Below are 21,049 nucleotides of genomic sequence, written 5' to 3'. Positions count from 1 at the left end.
GCTTATAAGTTTGGCTGGGACTGCTTGGGGGGAAAATAAGAAAACACTGTTGATACTTTACAGAGCTTTAATTGACCCAGTTATTTGCTGTGGCTGCCAAGCTTTTGGGTCAGCATCAAAATTAGAACTTAAAATATTAGATTTAATATAAGCACTGGCACTGCGAGTTGTATGTGGTTCATTTATTACTACGCTCATATACACACTACAGATAGCTTCTAGTGAAATGCCAGTTACACTGCGAATGAAATTACTGGACCTAACTTTCTGGGCCAAAAGTTAATGGGAATTGCAATGAGGAAAATACCAAATAAATATACGAGGAATGTTGAAAATTTGATAGGTGAATGATAGCCTATGATGGTAGAAATCCACATGATTGAGTTAAAGTGTGAAAGCAGAAGTTGAAAGGCAAGGAAAAGCTAAACAAAGTCAAAACTATTAGTCATGGGAAAATTAGTTATAGATGGAAAGTTGCATGTCCAAATGCAGATTTAGATTTATTTTATACATTTAAGCATAAAAAAGAGACAGTAGGTAATAAAAATGAAGTGTACCAGCATATAAATGAAAAGTAGTATTTTTTTCAAATATATATGGATGGATCCAAAAAAGAAAAAACAGGAAGAGTAGGGGCAGCATATTGTATACCAAAAGTTGGCATTAGTACATCTAACAGAACATCTGATTTTTATAGCTGTCATGACAGCCAAACTAGTAATAATGCTAGCATTAAATCAGATCTGGCGTGTACTCCCAGCAGAAGTGGTCATTCTTTTTTTTTTTTTTTAACTCAGTCTGAGATCTTATGATGATAAAAAAAAAGATGTTTCGGTATGTAGAAGTGATTTAATCAATGAAATTATATTTCTAATGAAAGTTACTACAGATGGGGATGTGTGTAGCATTAGCTTCGATCCCAGAGCATATTGGGATTACAGGGAATGAAAAGGCGGACAATGAAATGAAAGGACTGGCATAGAAATACCCTTGAGTAAACAGAAATTTAAAAGCTTAGTACAGAAAAACCTAAAAAAGGAATGGCAAAAATTTGAGATTAATGAAGAACATGGAAGAAGATTTTTTTAATTGTACCATACAGCTGAGGATAACAACATACATCAGAGCCTGAGTAGAAAAAGTGAAATAATTTAGTGTAGAGTACTAACTAGCCATTATGGCTTAAATAAAATTTTTTTTTTAATAAATAGACACAAGATGGACTATGTGTACTCTGTAAGGTGGAAGAAACAATTGATCCCCTTTTATGGGTATATATGGGCTTTGATAAACACAGGGAAAAGCTTTCTGAGGAACTCAAACATCTTGAGGTAACAAAAGTTACATTATGTTTAGTAAAAATATCAGGGAAATGGAGTAGTATTAGAAAGGCGTTTTACCTGAAGACACAGGGCAGAGTGAGAGAATATAAACTGCTAAGTATTTAGGAATTAGAATTGGTGGTAGTTATAGATTATTCAGTCAAGTCTGCTTCACCATTTAAAAAAAAAAAAAAGGATGACGACTCCCTCGGTGGCCACGGTTAAGAGTGCAGAGGCCCATAATTGGAGCCCACTGCAAAAGAGGTTGAGTTTGTTAATCTTCAGGAGCAATTTTAAGGCCTGTCTATTCACTCAGTCTGTTTCCTGAGGAATGTGAATTGAGAAAGAAGGGTTATTTCTCCTTTTTGGGGGGGGTAGGTGGGGGGAAGAGTTAGGATTCAAGTTTTTTTATTGGAACTTTATATAATTTGAGAGAGTAAACATAACAATATCATTTTACAGCATTAAGTAAGAACTGAAAATCATCAAATTGCATGTCTTTCTCTTCCCCTCTCCCCCCAGTATTTCTTTGCCAAAATTTGCATGTGCATATGTTTGAGAGAGAGAGTCTTATTTTAAAAACGTACTTTTACATTAGATCAAAGAGAAATTTCAAGGCATTTGGTGGAACTTAAGAAGACTGATGCAGGTTTGTGTGCCTTGTATACTAGTCCACAGTGTGACGCTGATGAAGAAGGGGTACAAAACTGGCAGTTGGGAGTACTAAATATAGGGACTATACAAACATTTTCTTTTTGTTGCAGTGGGATAGTTTGGCTTGTGTCTATTTTGTTATTGTCTACAGCTATCATTTGTCAGATTTCTACTGGCAGCCATTGTTTTCACTGCTCGTTTACTGTTGATCTCATTTTTAAAAAAAAAAAGTCAATTCCATTGAGGTCTCTAGGAGGTAGTTTTTCAGTGTAAATACCCGGTGTATCTCACCTCTTTGTTGACAACCAGCGTAATAGGCTGAAAAAGGAACATCCCATTACATTTCATGGGCTTGAGTCTGACCTTGATTGTTGACATGTCTCAGTAAATTTTATTTTTGTATATATATATGCTGTGTTTCTGAGATTAGAATCTGTCCCTTTCTTTTAGTCTGTCTAAACATGATTGCTGGAAGTAAGCACATTTTAATCCTGTTGTTATATTGGGCTTAGATGATTATGGAAGTCTTAATGTGATGAAGAAAAGTAGAATATTACCTCATTTTGTTAATATGATTTTATATGTTTGACCTATTGAGCCTTTGACTCTTTATTTTTGCTTCTCCTAAACAGTTATCCTTTCCAGAGGCTTGAAAGTTGATTCATCTTTTTTATGCAGTCACCCATATGACTACACACTCATAAGGGTTATGAACACCTAGGTATATTGCCCTTTTCTGTGAGCCCTTCTCTGAGAGCACTGGGGTTTTAATTCTAATGTAATACTTTCTTTCTACTGATTCACTGTAGGCTGCTGTGCATTGTTTCCTACCTGATAATGAGAACATAACATCCAGTTAATTCATGGAGGAATAATGTATTCACCTGAGAATGCAAAGTCTCCTGAGTCTCATTCAAAAAGGAAAATCACTTCCTCCAACAGCCCCTCCCAACATTCCATTCTGTGTCATAAAAATGAATCATTAAGGTCCTGCCTAATAACAAGAGGCTTTACACAAGATGCTGTACACACTTTTTTGCAATACAGGCTTAAATTGATACTAGCTCTGTATATATTTATTGCATCTGTTATTTGTCAAAATCTTTCTTTGTGGTGTGTAGATTCTATAAAGACAAAATTATTATGATGATAGCCCACATGCAAATGAAATGGTGAGAACATAGTGGATTTTATCAGTCTCTCTCTCTCCTTGCAGTTCACTTGCTCCACAACCAGCTATTCTAGATCAGTGCACGTAAGCCTTCCGCCCCCATATCTCCACTACAGTGCCTGCTCCCTCCTACAGTGATATGAGGTCAAACACCCCAGAGGAGCTGCTCAATATGTTGAGCTGGAGTAACTTCCTTGCTTGACCCCAGAGAAAAGATGGAGAGGTACAAGACTCAACTTACAGACTGGTAGTTAGCCACTCACATCCCCCCTCAAATCCTAATTGTGGGTCTCAGGTTCGCCCATGCAGAATCCTTGGAGACTGTTCTTTTGTTCTGAACAACTAATACATAAATAATAGTATTTGGAAATTGTTATTGAAGGATGTTCTCTATTTCTGGAAAGTAGCAGGAGGATCAGCCTCTTCCTCCTTGGCTCTTGTCGTCAGAGGATCTTTCTAGAAGGTTTTTCATCCTCCTTTCCTGATCATTATTTCTTCAGAGGAGGAAAGAGGCTACAAACAGGGCTGGCGCTTCCATTTAGGCGACCTAGGCTTTGGGGGGAGCGGCATTTTGCCACCCTCGGCAGCAATTCGGCAGCAGGGGGTCCTTCCACACTCCGAGTCTTCGGCAGCAATTCGTCGGTGGGTCCTTCACTTGCTCCGGGACCTGCCGCTGAAGTGCCCCGAAGACCGGGAGCGTGGAAGGACCCCCCCACCGCATAATTGCCGCCAATGACCGGGAGTGCGGAAGGACCCCCGCCTAGGATGCCAAAAACCCTGGCGCCGCTCCTGGCTACAAATGGATGGTTCATGTACTAGTTTTCCTGGCTGGCAAGAAGAGAGCCATGAGCCAGAGAGATCTTGACATACTCGCTTCACAGCAACTTAAAATTCATCCTCTGCCAAGTAGTAATATGTGAACCAGAAAAGACCCTTACCCCCATTTAAACAGTCTAATTGTTCAAGCACAGTGCATCCTCATGTACCATCTTACATAGATGTATATTTTGTAATTACGTTAATATTAATCTACAAAGGATCCAGCTATCTTTCTAGTAGAGGACTGATTTTAAATATTGTATATTTTGATATATATACTCTAATACCAGAAATGAATGATCCTATGTCTTTGTAACTTCTCAGTGAGGATTGGCACTCTTGTCTTCGCTGCATAGCAACAAGTCATAATTAACTGATTATTTTTAACGACAGTTGTGTTGTTGATTAAGAGTAGGTGTGTTTGGTATCAGAACTGAGAAGACACATTATTTATAGATAGTGAAGAAAGAAAGGAGGAAAAAAACTTTATAGTAATGTTGGAAAACATCCATTAATAATGTACATACAAGGAAATATTTATGAATCATCTTTCCATTTTATTTTATTATTATTTTGAGTCACCAGTTTAGAAATATCTATTGTCTTGCTTTGGCAGGAGGATAAATGAACTATATGGCCTCCTAAGTCTTTTCCATCTCTAATTTCTGTGAACCTTTGGAAAGAAATACAGAAGCCTTGATGGAAATAACAAACGCTTACATTTATTTTGGTGGAAATGGTTCATGACGTGGTTACAAAACTCTTTTTTTTTCTTCCTAGCTGATAAATGCAGGAATGTCAATACAGAACTTTTGAATATTTCATGCAATTTCTGAAGGTCTACAATCTACAGAGAAACAAATAGCAAAAAGATAACAATAGCTTATACAGAGACACTTACAACGTATAACGTGATTATATTTATAGTGAAATAGCTGGATAAAAAATGTTATAAGATTATCGTTTATTGAATTGCACATTTTTCCTTTCAGTCAAGGAGTATTGCAAAGTAATATTTCCATATGAAGCACAGAATGAAGATGAACTAACAATCAAAGAAGGGGATATCGTCATACTTATCAATAAGGTAAAGGCAACATTTTCCTTTCATAAACCAGAATACAACTTTCAAAATATATATATATAAATTTGCATGCTGGGCACCTAACTCCCTTTTGTACCTTTGAAAATCTCCCTCTGAGCTCTTAAAACTATAGAGTTTTGTTAGAACAGGATAAAATAGGTGTCAGAAAGACCTTTTTTTTTTTTTCTTTTGCTTCAGAGTCTTATCTTGATAAGATGAGGCAAAGCACAGAGTCTGTGTTTTTATGAGTTTACAAGTGTGACTGGAGTCCCAGGGGAGCCAACTGAGGTCACTCAACTACAGTGAACTGCATAGAGTGGGGCAGGCAATCCCCAAAGCTGGTGGATATTCAGATACTTAGATTGACCAAACCAGCACAAAACGGCTTCTGGGTAACCAGCGAGTTATTATAGAAGCTAACAACACAGTTCCTTTAAAGCAACCCAACCTTAGGCCTCCACCAAGGGCAAATATGATGAGGGTTACTGAAAACCATATTCGTAGTATAAAAAAGTTCTACCACTCCCAAAGGATCTGACAGATTACCCTGCAGTTTAATGAATATTTCAGATTTTACCCAAATACACACTTACAGCCAATTCTTACTAACGAAACTAAAATTTATTTAAAAAGGAGAGAGAGTGAGTGTATTGGTTAAAAGATCAGTATACATACAGACATGAGTACAATTCTTGAGATTCAGATTCATAGCAGAGATGGTGGGATTTGTAGTTGCAAAGAGTTCTTTCAGAATTAGCTCATCGGTTAAAGTCCAATGTTTGCATTCAGGGTGATTCCAGATTGGCATTCTGGAGATCTAAACCTTTCAACTCAAGCTTCCCCTGCATGAAGCATTAAGCAGGTCTGAGAAAAAGGATCAGGACTCAGGCCCTTTTTTATACAGTTTCAGGCCTTTTTTTGACAGGTTGGAGTCCTTCAGTGAACAATAAGCAATCACCAGTAATTAGTTACCCAAAGTAACACAAGGCAGTTTATCCATTAGGCAGTCTATCGCAAACTTCAAAGAGACATGTAGACAATTACATTATTGCACCCAAGATTCATCTAAATGTTAATATTTCCTTTTGATCTCTGAATCAGAGGCTACAGCGACAGACGGGAATTGTCTGTTTACATGACTAACATCTTAACAAGATAAGAGTACACACATACAATTAGTATCACCTGTAATTTCTAACAATATAGGTTTGTATTTCAAAGTTCTAGCCAATCTACCATAGAATGGCCCTAATTTACCATTTCTGACATGTCTTTACAGGTTGACTCTGGGTCAATTATCCTGCAGGATGCTTAACCCTTTCTGGCCATGTGTTGCACTTTGTATAAGCTTCATTGCAATTATATAACAGTGGTAGCAATAATGATTTGCATGGTTTTATTTTAATTAGACAATGTCACAATAAGTAATTATAAAACTCTTTGATTTGCACCCAGTGACAAATCAGCATAACCCAAATAAGCCATGGGTTGGTTCCTTTTCCAAATGCAACAGCCTTGGGAGTAGATGGGAAGGATAGTAAATGTACACATGGACAATAGCATCAGTGAAGTGCTATATGTCCAATTTGGGTGCGTTGCTGGGGATTTTGTTGTGGTTTTCTTTGCTTTGGCTTTTTTTGGTGGTTTGGTTGGAGTTTTACTTTGTTTTTATTTTAGTAAGTACATTCTTTTACTAAATGGCAAGCATGTGGTAATTGAATTTAAAAACAAAAACCCCAAAGACAATGGATCAAAATAATGTTACACACACACTTGTTAGCTTAATATGATTAAGTATGTGTAATAAAGGGTCCAATTTCATTAATATACTAAATATACATGGTTAAAATTTGAGTTAAAGAACCGTATTATACTTCTGTAGAATCAGCCAAAATTCTATTAATAGCTTAATAGTAAGTGAAAAGTTTTTTGGTTTTTATTTTGTTTTGTTTTTTGTTTTTTTTACATAAGTTTGCATATCTGTGAACATTTGCAGATTATTGGCTTAGCTCTCTATACTGGCAAGACAGACAAATTGGTCAGATTATTTAAAAATATTCTGAATTAGGGCTGTCAAGTGATTAAAAAAATTAATTGTGGGATTAATCACGTTAAACAACAATGGAATACCATTTATTTAAATATTTTTGGGTGTCTTCTATGTTTTCAAATATATTGATTTCAGTTACAACACAGAATACAAACTGTATAGTGCTCACTTTATATTTATTTTTTATTACAAATAACTTGCACTGTAAAAAGCAAAAGAAATGGTATTTTTCAATTCACCTCATACACATATTGTAGTGCAATCTCTATCATGAAAGTTGAATTTAGAAATGTAGATTTATGTACAAAAAATAATCACACTGAAAAATAAAACAATGTAAAACTTTAGAGCCTACAAGTCCACTCAGTCCTACTTCAGCCACTCAGACAAACAAACTTGGTTACAGTTTGCAGGAGATAATGATGCCTGCTTCTTGTTTACAGCGTCACCTGAAAGTGAGAACAGGCGCTTGCATGGCACTGTTGTAGCCATCATCACAAGATATGTATGTGCCAGATGCGCTAAAGATTCATATGTCCCTTCGTGCTTCCATAGGACGTGGATCCATGCTGATCATGGCTTCTGCTCGATAACGATCCAAAGCAGAGCGGACTGATGCATGTTCATTTTCATCATCTGAGTCAGATGCCACCAGCAAAAGGTTGATTTTCTTTTTTGGTGGTTTGGGTTCTGTAGTTTCCGCATCGGAGTGTTGCTCTTTTAAGGCGTCTGAAAGCATGCTCCACACCTTGTCCTTTTCAGATTTTGGAAGGCACTTCCGATTCTTAAACCTTAGGTTGACTGACTACTGTAGCTATTTTTAGAAATCTACATTGGTATCTATGTGTTTTGTCAAATCTGCTATGAAAATGTTCTTAAAACAAACATGTGCTGGGTCATCATCCGAGATTGCTCTACTGTGAAATATATGGCAGAATGCGGGTAAAACAAAACAAAAGACATACAGTTCTCCCCCAAGGAGTTCAGTCACAAATTTAATTTAATTAATACATTATTTTTTAATGAGCATCATCAGCATGGAAGCATTCCCCTGGAATGGTGGCCAAAGCATGAAGGTGTATACAAACGTTTAGCATATCTGGCACACAAATACCTTGCAATGCCAGCTACAAAGGGCCATACGAACACCTGTTCTCACTTTTAGGTGACACTGTAAATAAGAGAGCAACATTATCTCCTGTAAATGTAAACAAACTTGTTTGTCTTAGTGATTGGCTGAACAAGAAGTAGGACTGAGTGGACTTGTAAGCTCTAAAGTTTTACATTGTTTTGCTTTTGAGAGCAATTACGTTACCAAAAAAAAAATCTACATTTGTAAATTGCTCTTTCATGATAGAGATTATACTACAGTACTTGTATGAGGTGAATTGAAACATACTATTTCTTGTTTCATTTTTACGTTGCAAATATTTGTAATAAAATATAAAGTGAGCACTGTACACTTTGTATTCTGTGTTGTAATAGAAATCAATATATTTGAAAATGTAGAAAAACGTCTGAAAATGTTTAATAAATTTCAGTTGGTATTCTATTGTTTAACAGTGTGATTAATCACAATTAATTTTTTTAATCACGATTAATTTTTTTGAGTTAATCGCATGAGTTAGCACCGATTAATTGGCAGCCCTATTCTGAATATAAATATATTTAATAAGTCAGTATACATATTGAAAGAAAACCAAATCCAGTGTCTCAAAACTGAATGCTCATTTGTCTCTGTCCTTTCTCTGTTGCTAATATATTTAATATTTATCCAGCTTTCATGGTGAGTCCATGTGTTAATTTTCCAGCAGGTTGTATCACAGCTTATGGTGGGGAGCCTAAACAGATAATGGATAGGATAGGTGAGCAGCCAATACACAGTTAATTTAACAGGTATAGATAAGTAGAACATGTAAAATATGCTCAAGTTACTCCTCAAGTGTGGCTGTGGAAGTGTCTGACAGGCATCATGATACTGACCTGAATGTGAAGAGGATGAGGACTTTGCAGATAGTACCCTCACTTAAGCAGGAAAAAACCCATAGGGAAAGCATTAAAACACTAGAGATAATCTAAACATTCACTGACATGCATGCTGTGTTGCCTACCTGCCAAGAGCACGTGTGGAGTTTCACTTCAGTGGATTGCAACTTTTCAGCTATCTTTATTTCCGTCTTCCCCTGTAGTCTCTATAAAAATAAGGAAAACCTGTTGTTTTGCAAAACAAATTCAGTCCTGTTATCCTTTTGTTCCACTAGTATACATAGTCTTTCCTGATGGATGCACAGAGATATTACAAGCATTGTTATGCTGGAGATGAATCTTGCATGCTGTGTAGGGAATTGATTTCTAAGTGTAGAGTGAATCTGAAATAGGTTGAGCATGTTTTCTTCTGAGGAGTCTGGTGGCACGACTACCACTCTGATACTTTTCTTTTTAGATTTATCAGGACGTTTGGTACATAAGAAATAAAATAATCTCATTAGTTTGTCTACTAACCAATAGCAGTATCGGAGTACTATAATGGTTTTCAAATTACTTACGTATAGTTGCTAACAAAGATGAACATGCATACTTGGATGAAAAAATAAACAAGTCTTTTTCTAATTTTGGATCTCTTTATTTTTCCTTTTAAAAATTTAATTTGAAATTAAGAAGTTGTTCATGCAAAGGAGCTGTTTTCTCCCAATATTCCTCTTCATCCTGCTTGAAAATCCATTGTGACATCAGTCATACCTTCAAACTGAAGTCATGGTCTATCCCTTTTATTCATCTATCAACCAAAGGAGTATAATGTCCTACTAGCTTATCCCATTGTGATCATTTGGAGGGGAACAGAGATGTTATTCATGAATACATTTTTTGAAGGCCATAATTGTTTACACTTTGCTTAATTAACTTTTCTTCTTTAGAATGTTTTTGCAATAAAATAAAGTAAATATTCAGATAATAAAATGTTAATTAAGGTTAGTAAATGTTAATTGGGGAAAATGAAATTTATTTTGTTCCATGTTGACTAAAGGTAGTAAACTCGAGTCACCGCTGTATTTGAAAGACCACTTTTTCTGGAATTTGATTCTTTATTGTTCCATTAGTTTTATAACTTTTGGTTTTTTTAAATCAATTTAATATCCCTATTTAGTATCTGTTAGTTCATCGGGCCTTCACTGAAACTATTTCTGACTGTAGAGAGGTTTTCATGGAGGTCATTTTTAAAGATTTTCCGTTACCAAATAGAAGTTGCTTTAAATGTTGTGCGTGTACTCTTTACTTTGTTGACTAAGCCTTTGTTTGAACTCCAGTGAGGTGTCTGATCTCCAAGCAAGGACAGCAGAGTCTTACTCTCAATATTTCTTCTAGATAGATTCATCTTTATGTAAAACCTGAGATAGCCGCAGCTGTACTATTGAGCCAGAACTACTGGATTTCCTTGTATATAGTAGTAGTAATATCTTTAGGGTTAGGTAAGTGTTAGTTTAGTATTAGCTAAAGTAGTTGGTTGCCCTGTGCGATGCCCTCAGCAGGAGTCCAGCGTTGTCCATTGTGGAGGGGGTCACCCCAACAGCAACTCAGGCACCAGGTGTTTGTTGTGCAAGGGACACATTAAAGAGAGGTGTTCCATCTGCAAGTAATTCAGAGAACCCCGGTGGCAAGAGGCTTGCCATTGAAGCAGCACCTTCTGGAACAGGCCATGAAGCATGCTTTGGCATGGAGGTCCTCCTCTGATCAGCAATTGCCTTTGGATCTGGCAAGCGATGCCTATCCGCATTCAGGCTCTGGCGTTTCCCCCAAGAGGACAAGGGGCCATTCACCCTCCTCTATTGTGGCAAGGAAAAGGTCCCATAGAATGAACCAGAACCATTCTAGGGCTTGCAGAGACTTCTCCATTTCTAAGAGAAGTAATGACCAACACCATACTTCCTCTGGCATGTAGAATGGAGCAGGTCTGTTGAACCACTGCCCAGTACCATGCAGAGAGCAGCAGGGGCCCATACCGTTGATTCTGGTTCTGGCCATGGAGTGTCTGTTGTGTCAGGTATCGACAGTATCAGCAGCAGTGCCAACTATCTCCATGCCAAAGGCATACTTGGTAGCATCAGACCTGGTTTGCCTCAGTCCTGGACTCTCCACTGGTTCAGGGGTTCTTCAGATCATCTAGCATCTACCAGATCATCCTCCACTGTGTCCTTGGCGCCTTCTGGCTGTGTTGCAGAGCATCTACCCTGTAGCTCATGCTACCTGGGCCAGAGACTATGGAGTTGAGGCCAGGCCCAGCATCGAAGGTCCCTTCGACACTGGGACATCCTTCGGCACTGTTGTTTACTTGGTGGCAGATGCCATCTCAAATGCAGTACCGGCCTTGGTGCCGTTGCCTCCCCAGTACCAAGTGGGAATGTCTTTTACTCAGTGCCAATTCTCCACTGCTCTCCGACACCAGTGCTGCCTCCTTATAGTGCTTCAGATAACTCTAACTGGTTGTTTGCCACATTGGTGCTGGCTCCCACTTTGTCACCACAGGACGTCTGGGATTCTTCAAGATCCAGATCAGGATCGTCCTCACCTCCTCACCAGATAAGTGCCAGGGATCGCCCTCAGATTATTATCAGTATTGAGATTGGCATCTGTCCTGTATTAGGAATAGAGGTTCTTGGCCCAGGGCCTGCTAGATACCAATTCTTATTTGTATGCCCAAAAATCCTGGGATGCTCCTTGGTCTCTGAGGTCCCGCTCTTCTATTTGCTCCAGAGGAAGATCACCAGTCCCGTCAGAGACTCTTGTGATCGCTGAATCTTTTCCTTCTGTTCCTATGGGACACTTCTAACCAGATCCTGTGGTACAAGAGCAGGATCCATTGTTGATGCTGCAAACTACCTCGTTCTCCCCAAGTGTGCTGGAATCATCCTCTCCATTGGTGATCAGAACCTCCTGCCACCTTGGGTATCCTCCAGGAGAATATGCATAAACTCCTGGATGTTTTCCAACCATCAGCTCCGGGGAGAGTTGGCCTACCAATAAATGAGGCTCTCCTGGATCCTGCAAAGGCCCTCTGAAATACCCTAACTTCATTGCCCTCTATGGCAAAACATTCAGAGAAACTATACTTCATTTCCACATCAGGGTTTGAGGGTTTCTATTCCCACCTAGCCCCCAACTCCCTGGCTGTGACATCAGCAAACGACATTGCTCAGCAGGGCAGGCATAAATCTATTCCCAAAGACAAAAGAGTCAAAGAGGATGGATTTGATGGAGAGAAAGATTTAGACCTCCTCTTCCCAGCAGGCATTGCTCTCCAGATATGACTTTAACAGGGCAGCCAGGTCTGAGTTCATGGACAAGTTCCACCCTCAATCCCCTCTGCACTGGAGTCTGCACTTCTGATGTTTGGTGCAAAGTAACTGAAGGCTGTCTCTCCCTGACCACCTATATGACCAGGGGAGGGGCTATGGCTCCAGAGCGTGAGTGCTAGGCAAAGTTTTCTGGCTCCGGTGAGGCATACCCACATAAAATACATGTCTTCATCACATCTCAAAAAACGACAGTTACAGTCAGGTAACCTTTTTTCTTCCCCAGCAGCTTCTACCATGCTGAACCAATGGAAACCTTGCCATCCCATTACAAAGCCTCTCCAAGCTCTCAATATCGATCTAGAAGTACATTGTCTGTAGGTTCTGCTTTCTGTGATTGGGCACATAAGAGGTGAACGTGCTGACCCTCTACAGTTGTCTAGACCCAAGTGGCCTACACAGGTGGTTTTGTAGAGAGAGACTTGAAGAGTGGATTGAGTTTTCTCTCTAGCAACAGACTACAATAAAACAACAAGTTTAAGAAACAGGCACTTTTTCAATATTCTGTGCACTTTCTGCTTTTCTCTCTATAGTGGAATCACTACAAAAAGAAAATGACCTAATTCACAGTACATCAAGTATCTCACTACAGATTGGCAACCTCTTCTTGCATAAAGTCAATTATACTTGAACATTTTTAGGCGTTTCTAACTCAAAGAACTGTTGGGTTCATATTTTACTTGGGAAAGAATATTGGCAAAAACATGGGTGGAAATGTCAAAGTGACAAGGAGAGAACGAAGAAAGGAGGAGTTAGGACAGAATTTCTAATGAAAAAAATTGTTACAGCACACTGGATGCCTTTTAAAAACAAAGTCTCTCCCTTGTTAAATTAGTTACAGGAATCTATTTTTCAAGATTCTCATACAACTTCCTGATGTAGAAAGTGAATTAGTGAAATGTTTGTTCAGGATTTTGGCAGGCTTCATTTGCTTTTTCAGACCACGTCAAAGTTTTCCTCCACTGAATTTATATCTTGATTGCAGTCTTATCTTTACCTTTCACCTCTTCAACAATAACAAAAATCATACCTTTAAAAAAAAACAAAACCAGGAGTACTTGTGGCACTCCTGTTCTTTTTGTGGATACAGACTAACACGGCTGCTACTCTGAAACCATACCTTTTAAGTAACTTAATTGGATTCTGAAATGGTATCTGTTCAGGAGATAGATCCTCTTTTACACTGAAAGAACACATTTCTCCAAAAATATCACATTTTAAAGACATGGTGCGATTTGTTGGAATACCTGCAACATAGCTACTAAGTGTGTCCCCCCCCCCAATCAATCTAGTGTTAATGAAGTTGTTGACCCTGTCAGTCTTCCTAGCTATGTTATGTTATGTTTTAGAACAGAGTTATAATTTTCATAGCTCTTGGGACATTTTCCTTTAATACTTATAAATGTGAAAAAGATAAGATCACTTAATTTGAGGCAGGCCGTACAAGTATAATGATTTACTAGCAGAGAAAATGTGAATTCCAAATATTATTTCAACAAAATAACTATATTACTCAACTTTCAACAGTTCCACCAAGGAGCCTTTTTGTTCACAAGAACTACTAAGTGAACTCTGGTATATATCATCTCTAACAAATATTTTCCCCTATGATAGACTACATAAGACTCTGGGGGTATCCGAGATTTATAGAAAATAAACTGTTTAAGAAAGGACAACCTAACAGCTATGCAGCCCATTTGATGAGAGGATGCAGGGCTAGCTCTACTGGATGCAAGGATGCAGGGCTGGCTCTACTGTGTTCGCTGCCCCAAGCAGCGCGCCGAATTGCTGCCGTGGACGGCGGGGGCAGTCTTTGTGCCGTTAGGGCGGCACATGCATTTCTCACGGTAGCGGCAATTCCGCGGCAGCTTCTGTCTTCAGTCAGAAGACAGAAGCTGCGCCACCGCGGACAGCGGAACATAGAAGCTGCCGCCGAATTGCTGCTGCCACGGAAACGCACGTGCTGCCCAAATGGCACATGGACTGCCCCCGCCGTCCGCGGTGGCAATTCGGCGCGCTGCTTGGGGGCAAAAACACATGGACTGCCGCCCCTTGCAGATTGCCACCCCAAGCACAAGCTTGGAATGCTGGTGCCTGGAGCCAGCCCTGCAAGGATGCAAAGGATTTAATTTCTCTACATCAGTCTACAGAGCTCCAAGCAATAAAGAACATGTGATCAAGTATTCTGCATCATTATTTTGAAAAATGAAAGACAACATCATAGTTTAATTATACAAACATACAAGGAAGAATGAAATTCAGAATCTAGAGCACATCATCTCTGACTCTCCTAGAGATTCCAAGACCTGACAACAGATGATTGTCCTGCAACTTTCCCTTTCAAAACCTCTGATCTGTTCATTCTTGTCCAGGAGGTAGTGGACCCAGATGGCCTTTCTATAGCTGTGAGACTTCTAAGAAGAACTGGATTAGGTGTGAGTTGTGGAGGAAGCAAGTGCTCTCATGGATGTGCAAGGCTGCTATAGGAACAAAATGGGGAATTGCTGTTGTACCAGCATCTTGCCAGTTAACTGAGGCTAGGAGAGGCAGAGGAGGGAACAGGAAAAAGATGGTGTGCTGGAGAGAGAGAGGGTGATACTTGATATTGCCAGTGGATCTCATCACACTGAGCATGCGTCCAGATCACGGAGTTTTACAGGTGGAAAATTTTTCCTCCTAGTTTTTAAGATCAGTCTGATTTTTTTTTATTGACATTTTGTGGGCTGTCCATAAACCTATGGATGTTTGACATCCCAGAATGATTGAGACATTGACACATTAAATAAAATAGTATAAGCCAACCAGTGGATAATAGACTATGGTTTCAGTCTCAAGAAGTTATAAGAACTGTCTTTAAGAACTACTTTTTATCTCCCTGATTTCCAGAATTCTCAACTTCCTGAAAAAGTTCACACTGATAATCACATAATGAAGTCATACTAAGTATACCAGATTGGCCGGGAAGACACTGGTTTCCAGAGCAGAAAAAATAATATAGTAATTAAAGGGTTCTTTCTTTTTCTTTTGAAAGAGAGTTCCCTTTCCAGACAGTCTGTCTAGTAATTCAACTTTTTTCTTTCTCTGACAGATATAGCTGATGAGGGACATTTCTTATTTAATAAAAAAAGTTTGTCTGATATAGCAGTTTAAGAAAATTAAGTCAACCAGAAAAAAAACCAAAACCTAATTTATTATAATAAATAAACTACTTTCAATTTTCTCTTAAAGTAGCCGCTACCAAAATGCCTTTTTGCAATAAATGTTCACTCACAAATGCCATCATTCTGGGTTTCAGTAATTTGAGCATGTGCAACAGCAGTAAGGTGAGCGAGCATCAAACATCACCACATTTCATGCAAGAATTCAAGAATCGTAGTCTTTAAAGAATAGCATTAGTCCTCTTTCTGAGTTCTAAAGGTTCTCCTTTGGGGCTTTGAGTATTCCCATTGTGGAAAACAAGACCTTAAAAGAACTTCATGAATCCTTTTAAATTCTCTTTTCAGAAAGCTATAAAATAATTCTGTAGATCTTGGATGAGACCTTATCTTTCTGCATATGATAGATAATTTTATTGTGAAAAACTTCTGACGATCTCAGTGAAAATAAGTCTGTTTATTGCTAAGCGCTTCATTTTGTACTCACTCAGATAAGGGCAAAATCCTGTAGCCTAAGGATTGAAAGATTTGAACCAGAAGGAACAGAAAATGCTTGCATTGTGCTATATCTAAACTTTCAGTACCTTGTATGACGGTGATTTTAGGTGTTTGTAGAATCAGGCCCTTAGAAAATGTTCCTCTGTGGCAAATATTTGAGGCAGAATCCTGGTTATTCTGTAAAAGAAGCATGATTGCTTAACCACATTACCTTATAAATTATCTAAAATAGATGATATACTTAGGAAAAAAGGAATGAGTTCATAGAATAAGTTCTTTTTCTAAAATACATTAATTTACTAAGAGGAAAAATAAACTGTTAGTAACTGTCTATCAATTGTCTCCTCTTCCTTTCAGTTGTTGTGGTGATTATACTTGTCCTAGATTTTTTTTTCACTTGGATTATTTCCATATCTTGTGACTTTCCATTGACTGGCTTGACTAAAAATAAAGCACCAAACTAGGTCTTCCTTGAGATGGTGGCTGATGAAATATTCATGTACCCTAATGCATCTCAAGTTGTACTGCTGCGATCAGAAGTGTTAGTGAAATAGTCATTTTCTGAATGACGCACTTGAGTAAATGTTTAAGACTGAATTAATTACAGGTGATGAAATAAATGACACTTCCTTTTCTTACTTGCCAATATATGTATAAAAGTTGTTTATTAAACATTCACTAAAATTAAGTTTGTGAATCTTTGACTCCTTTCTCTTTGTTCTTATCCTCCTGTTCCCATCCTACTAAGTTAGGCTTGCATTGATTCTAGTGTATTACAGGGCTAGACTAGTGTCTTGCAATTAAAAGATCATATTGTTGTTGGAAAGATAAGAATGTGAATATTGGCGAATGGAAGCGCAGGCCACAGCTGTAAGAGTGAGGTGACAAGTTGTCTCATACATACAGTGATTACAATTTGCTTCTTTTAATACTGGCTGTTAAGGTTTATTTGCTAAGCTAAAAACTAAACTAAAATTGTGCAGTGATAACTCATTTATTTTAAAATTTTAAAATAAAAAAGTAAAAAGATCAGAAGTCCCTGCAAAGCACCACCTGTTGAAATGTCTAACCACATGGCATGCAGTGACTATTGATTAGTATGCAAAACTTTTCCATTTTCTGTTTCTGTCATCCACCATTGCATGTTGTCAGCATAAATCCAAGACAGTAAGATCTTTAGACTAGGGAGTCTATTTTTATTTCATATTTGCACAGCAGCTAGCACAGTGAAGTCCTGATCCCTAGGTACTACTATGATATAAATAAAAACAGAGTTAAATAATCCTACAGATGTGTTCTAATAGACTCATTCTAGGTTTTGTAATAGATTATTTTTTATATAAAAATATTATTGATGCACACGTGTGTTGTATAGGCCCAACAGAAAGAGAAAAGATAAGTGTTATCAGAACCACCTCAGGTTTGTTGTCTATTCTGGTTTTGTTTAGAATATGGACACTAATTGTGCAGGTTCTATGAGTTGAGTTGCATTTATTTCCCTGTGATAGTCTGTTTTCTGCTGAGTGAACATTGCAAGTGAATCTCTAGGAAAAATTGTTTTGTTCAGTGAACATGATCATTTTTGCAACACGTGCAATATTTCATCAAAGCATGTCAGATTTGCTACCGATTATCTGATTTAAATTCATAGTTTAAGGCCAGGAGGGACAGTTAGATCCATCTAGTCTGATTTCCTGCAATCACATTTCACTCAGTTACCTCTGTACTGAGCCCAGTAACTTGTGTTTGACTAAAGTTACTGGCATCCAGTCTTGATTTCAAGACATCAGGAGATGAAGAAGAATCCACCATTTCCCTTGGTAATTTGTTCCAATGGTTAATCACTCTCACCATTTAAAAAGCATCATGCTGTATTTCTAATTTCAGTTTGTGTAGCTTCAGCTTCCAGTCATTGGTTCTTGTTATGTCTTTCTTCGTTAGATTAAAAAGCCTGTCTGGACCTGTATTTTCTCTTATGAGGGTAATTATATACTGCAGTGGTTCCTAAACTGGGATTCGCAAAATGTTACAGGAGGTTCTTGGGAAAAAAATTCCCTAATGGTGGACAGATTCCCTAGGGACCCTGGGCAGCACGGGGCCAGCAGCCTGGAGCCCCTGGACATCCAGGAGCTAAGCAGATCAAAGCAAGCATAGCTATCACACTGAGGAGATTTAAACTTCAAGATGCCTTATAAGAAAGAGAAAGGGAGGAGGATATTTTTTGCTGTTTTTAAAGTTAAATAGACAGCTAGTATTGTTTTTTAAATTATTATGAAGAACAAGTTTAAGCACTGTTGTAACGTGCGCTGTTTGCCTGTACTGCTCAAGATTTGAATGCTTGTGTAGAAGGAACTCTTTGAGTTGGCTTCTTAAATACCTTATTCAAAATGATAGTAGCTATGAAAGTGTGATCTTGGAAGAGTGTTGCTGTTTTCATAATCTAATAAAAATACTATAATAACTAGTGTGTAATAAGTATGTCATAAAAACAAACTTTATATTTCCAAGATCACTGCTTTTATAATTTATACTCAGGTAAAAGAGAAAATCCCTGGAAATATTCATTTTTAAGAGGGGGTTTGCGAGACTTGACATTTTAGTGAAAGGGGTTCACAGGTTGTTAAAGTCTGGGAACCACTGATATACTGTAATCAGATCACCTCCGACTCTTCTTTTCGACAAGCTTAGCAGATTGAGCACTTTAAGTTTCTCACTGTAAGGCATTTTCTCCAGCCCTCAAATCATTCTTTGTGGCTCTTTTTTGCACCCTCTCCAGTTTTTCAACATCCATCTGACGAAGTGGATATTCACCCACGAAAGCTCATGCTTCAATACATGTGTTAGTCTATAAGGTGCCACAAGACTCTCTGCTGCTTTTAGAGGTTTTGAGTTTATTGGCCCTTGTGTTGTATCTTCTGTAATTTAAATAAAGCCAGTGCTGTGGAGCGAGTCTTGAACTAGATGATGGTGAGATCTTTCTTCTACCTTCACAGCTGGTGAGTTTCCCAGTTGGTTTAGGCTCTTGCTAATTTTTAAGTGAGGTTGTATTTAAGAATGCTAGATTACCTACTGAATTAGATGAATTGTAGCTCCTCTTCTGTAAAGAACTTTAACAACTAGATGTACATTGCCTCAAGAAGTTCTCAGTCCCACTAACTAAGTGTTCTGATTAATGATGGTTGATCCCTTTGAATGTGAATCTCGGAGACCACAGGATGGGTGCAGTATAAACATCTGGATGGATATTTTTCTTAAATATTTTATATAGTTGCACAAGTATTTATTAAAATTCTAGAATCAAATATTTTGAAATACAGTTGTATATTGTACTTTCTAAATTTAAAATACAGATCCAATTATGAGAATAAAATTCTCTACACGTGGCTTCAGAAGTATTCTGTGAATTGTGGGGAAAAAATTCTCCTAAATATCCTGGGCCAGATCTTCAGTAAGTATAAATCCACTTAGCTCTATTGACTTCACTGACACCCTATAGAAGTTCAGACTCACCCCTGCAGTGCCTCCTGCTGGTGACTTCTGGGAATTAGATCATTCCAGCTCCAGAGCGCCCTCTGCAGGCTGGTGATCCGCTGCCTCTTGGCCCCCATGTCCCTCCCAGGACCCGGTGCCCTGTTAGCTGGGATGCTGCCCCCTGGCAGTAACCCCTTTCAGGGTCTCCCCTCCCCAGGAAACCCCCACCCACTATCCTCACCTTGCCTCAGTATCAGGCTACTGCCAGTCATCATCTAGCCCCCGTGCCCTGGAGCAGATTGCAGTATCAGCCTACTCATCACTGGCAAGGTTGGGTTTGGATCTGCTGCCTTTGCCTACCCTTGGGCTGCCTTCTGCAACCCCCAGTATCTGTTGGCATTGTGCTAGGCCGCAGCCTGGGGCTTTCCAGGCTGGAGCTCCCCAGTCTTTTCCCAGCCCTGCACTACTCAGGTACCCTGTCTCTAGCTCTCTGCAGCCAGGCCTTTCTCCCTCTATAGGCAGAGAGAGACCAAGACTGCTTCAGCCCAGCAGTCCCTTTATAGGGCCAGCTGAGTCCGTCTGGGGCGTGGCCACAGCTGCAGCTGTTTCCCCACTCAGCCTGGGCTGTTCTCCCAACCTTCCAGCCCTCTCCCAGGGCTGGTTCCAACCCTATCAGGGCCGGAGCAGGTCACTACCCCACTACACACCCATTTACATTAGTTGAGGATCTGGTGCTACATTATTTGTCTAAGTTCATTTTACATTTTTCAAAATTATTATTTATTTGTATTAGAGCATCTGTTAGCCCTAATCATGGACCCAGGATCGCTTTGTGTTCGGCACTGTACAAGCAGAGAACAAAGAGACAGTTCCTGCCCAAAGAGCTTACATTCTTGCACAATTATTATTATTTCTGCGTCTTTAACATTTGTTTTCATTTGAAAATTCTCACTGCCTACATTGAAAGGTAGCCATTGACTTAACAAATTACTTAACGAATAAAAGTTCTTCTTCGAGTGATTGCTCATATCCATTCCAGTTAGGTGTACGCGCCGCGCGTGCACATTCGTCGGAAAACTTTTACCCTAGCAACTCAGTGGGCCGGCAGGTCGCCCCCTAGAGTGGCGCCACCATGGCGCTCCATATATACTCCTGCCGGCCCACCCGCTCCTCAGTTCCTTCTTACCGCCCGTGTCGGTCGTTGGAACAGTGGAGCGCGGCTTAGCTGACCTACACTTCCCTAGCTACTCGTTTTCTCGTATATAATTATGCAGTTATAACCCTTTTATATATATATATATTTGTATGGTTATACGTGTTTTCTTTGCTAACATGGTTAGTTTAGTTAGCGGGGTTCAGGAAGTAGCCCCTTCCATGAGCCAGTGCCGGAGCCATGCATGGCTCACCAGGTTTTAAAAGGGGCCCGGCCTGCCAGAAGCCGCGGCCGAAGAGAGATCTACATGACTCCTGTTTGAAG

At 39.0% G+C, this 21,049-nt stretch overlaps 1 protein-coding gene and 1 long non-coding RNA gene across 7 annotated transcripts in view; one reads left to right on the top strand and one right to left on the bottom strand.

The window, feature by feature from the left end:
- The window catches only part of SH3KBP1 (SH3 domain containing kinase binding protein 1), a 366,732-nt gene that overhangs the window by 271,043 nt on the left and 74,640 nt on the right, over positions 1-21,049 (top strand). For all 6 annotated transcript variants that reach the window (XM_030574488.1, XM_030574496.1, XM_030574505.1 and 3 more), the window contains one exon: positions 4,959-5,053. In XM_030574488.1, the coding sequence (XP_030430348.1) occupies positions 4,959-5,053 (95 nt within the window). The remainder of the gene's footprint in view (positions 1-4,958; positions 5,054-21,049) is intronic.
- Positions 9,214-21,049, bottom strand: part of LOC115657156 — a 52,239-nt gene continuing 40,403 nt past the window's right edge. Inside the window, exons 2-3 of the long non-coding RNA XR_004001896.1 lie at positions 16,188-16,278; positions 9,214-9,292 (exon numbers count right to left, since the gene is read on the bottom strand). This is a non-coding gene — a long non-coding RNA (uncharacterized LOC115657156). The remainder of the gene's footprint in view (positions 9,293-16,187; positions 16,279-21,049) is intronic.

Source organism: Gopherus evgoodei, chromosome 1, assembly GCF_007399415.2.
Source record: "Gopherus evgoodei ecotype Sinaloan lineage chromosome 1, rGopEvg1_v1.p, whole genome shotgun sequence".
Lineage (NCBI taxonomy): Eukaryota > Metazoa > Chordata > Testudines > Testudinidae > Gopherus > Gopherus evgoodei.
The sequence above is the reverse complement of the archived record's forward strand: the minus strand, read 5'-3'. Positions and strand labels throughout refer to the sequence as shown.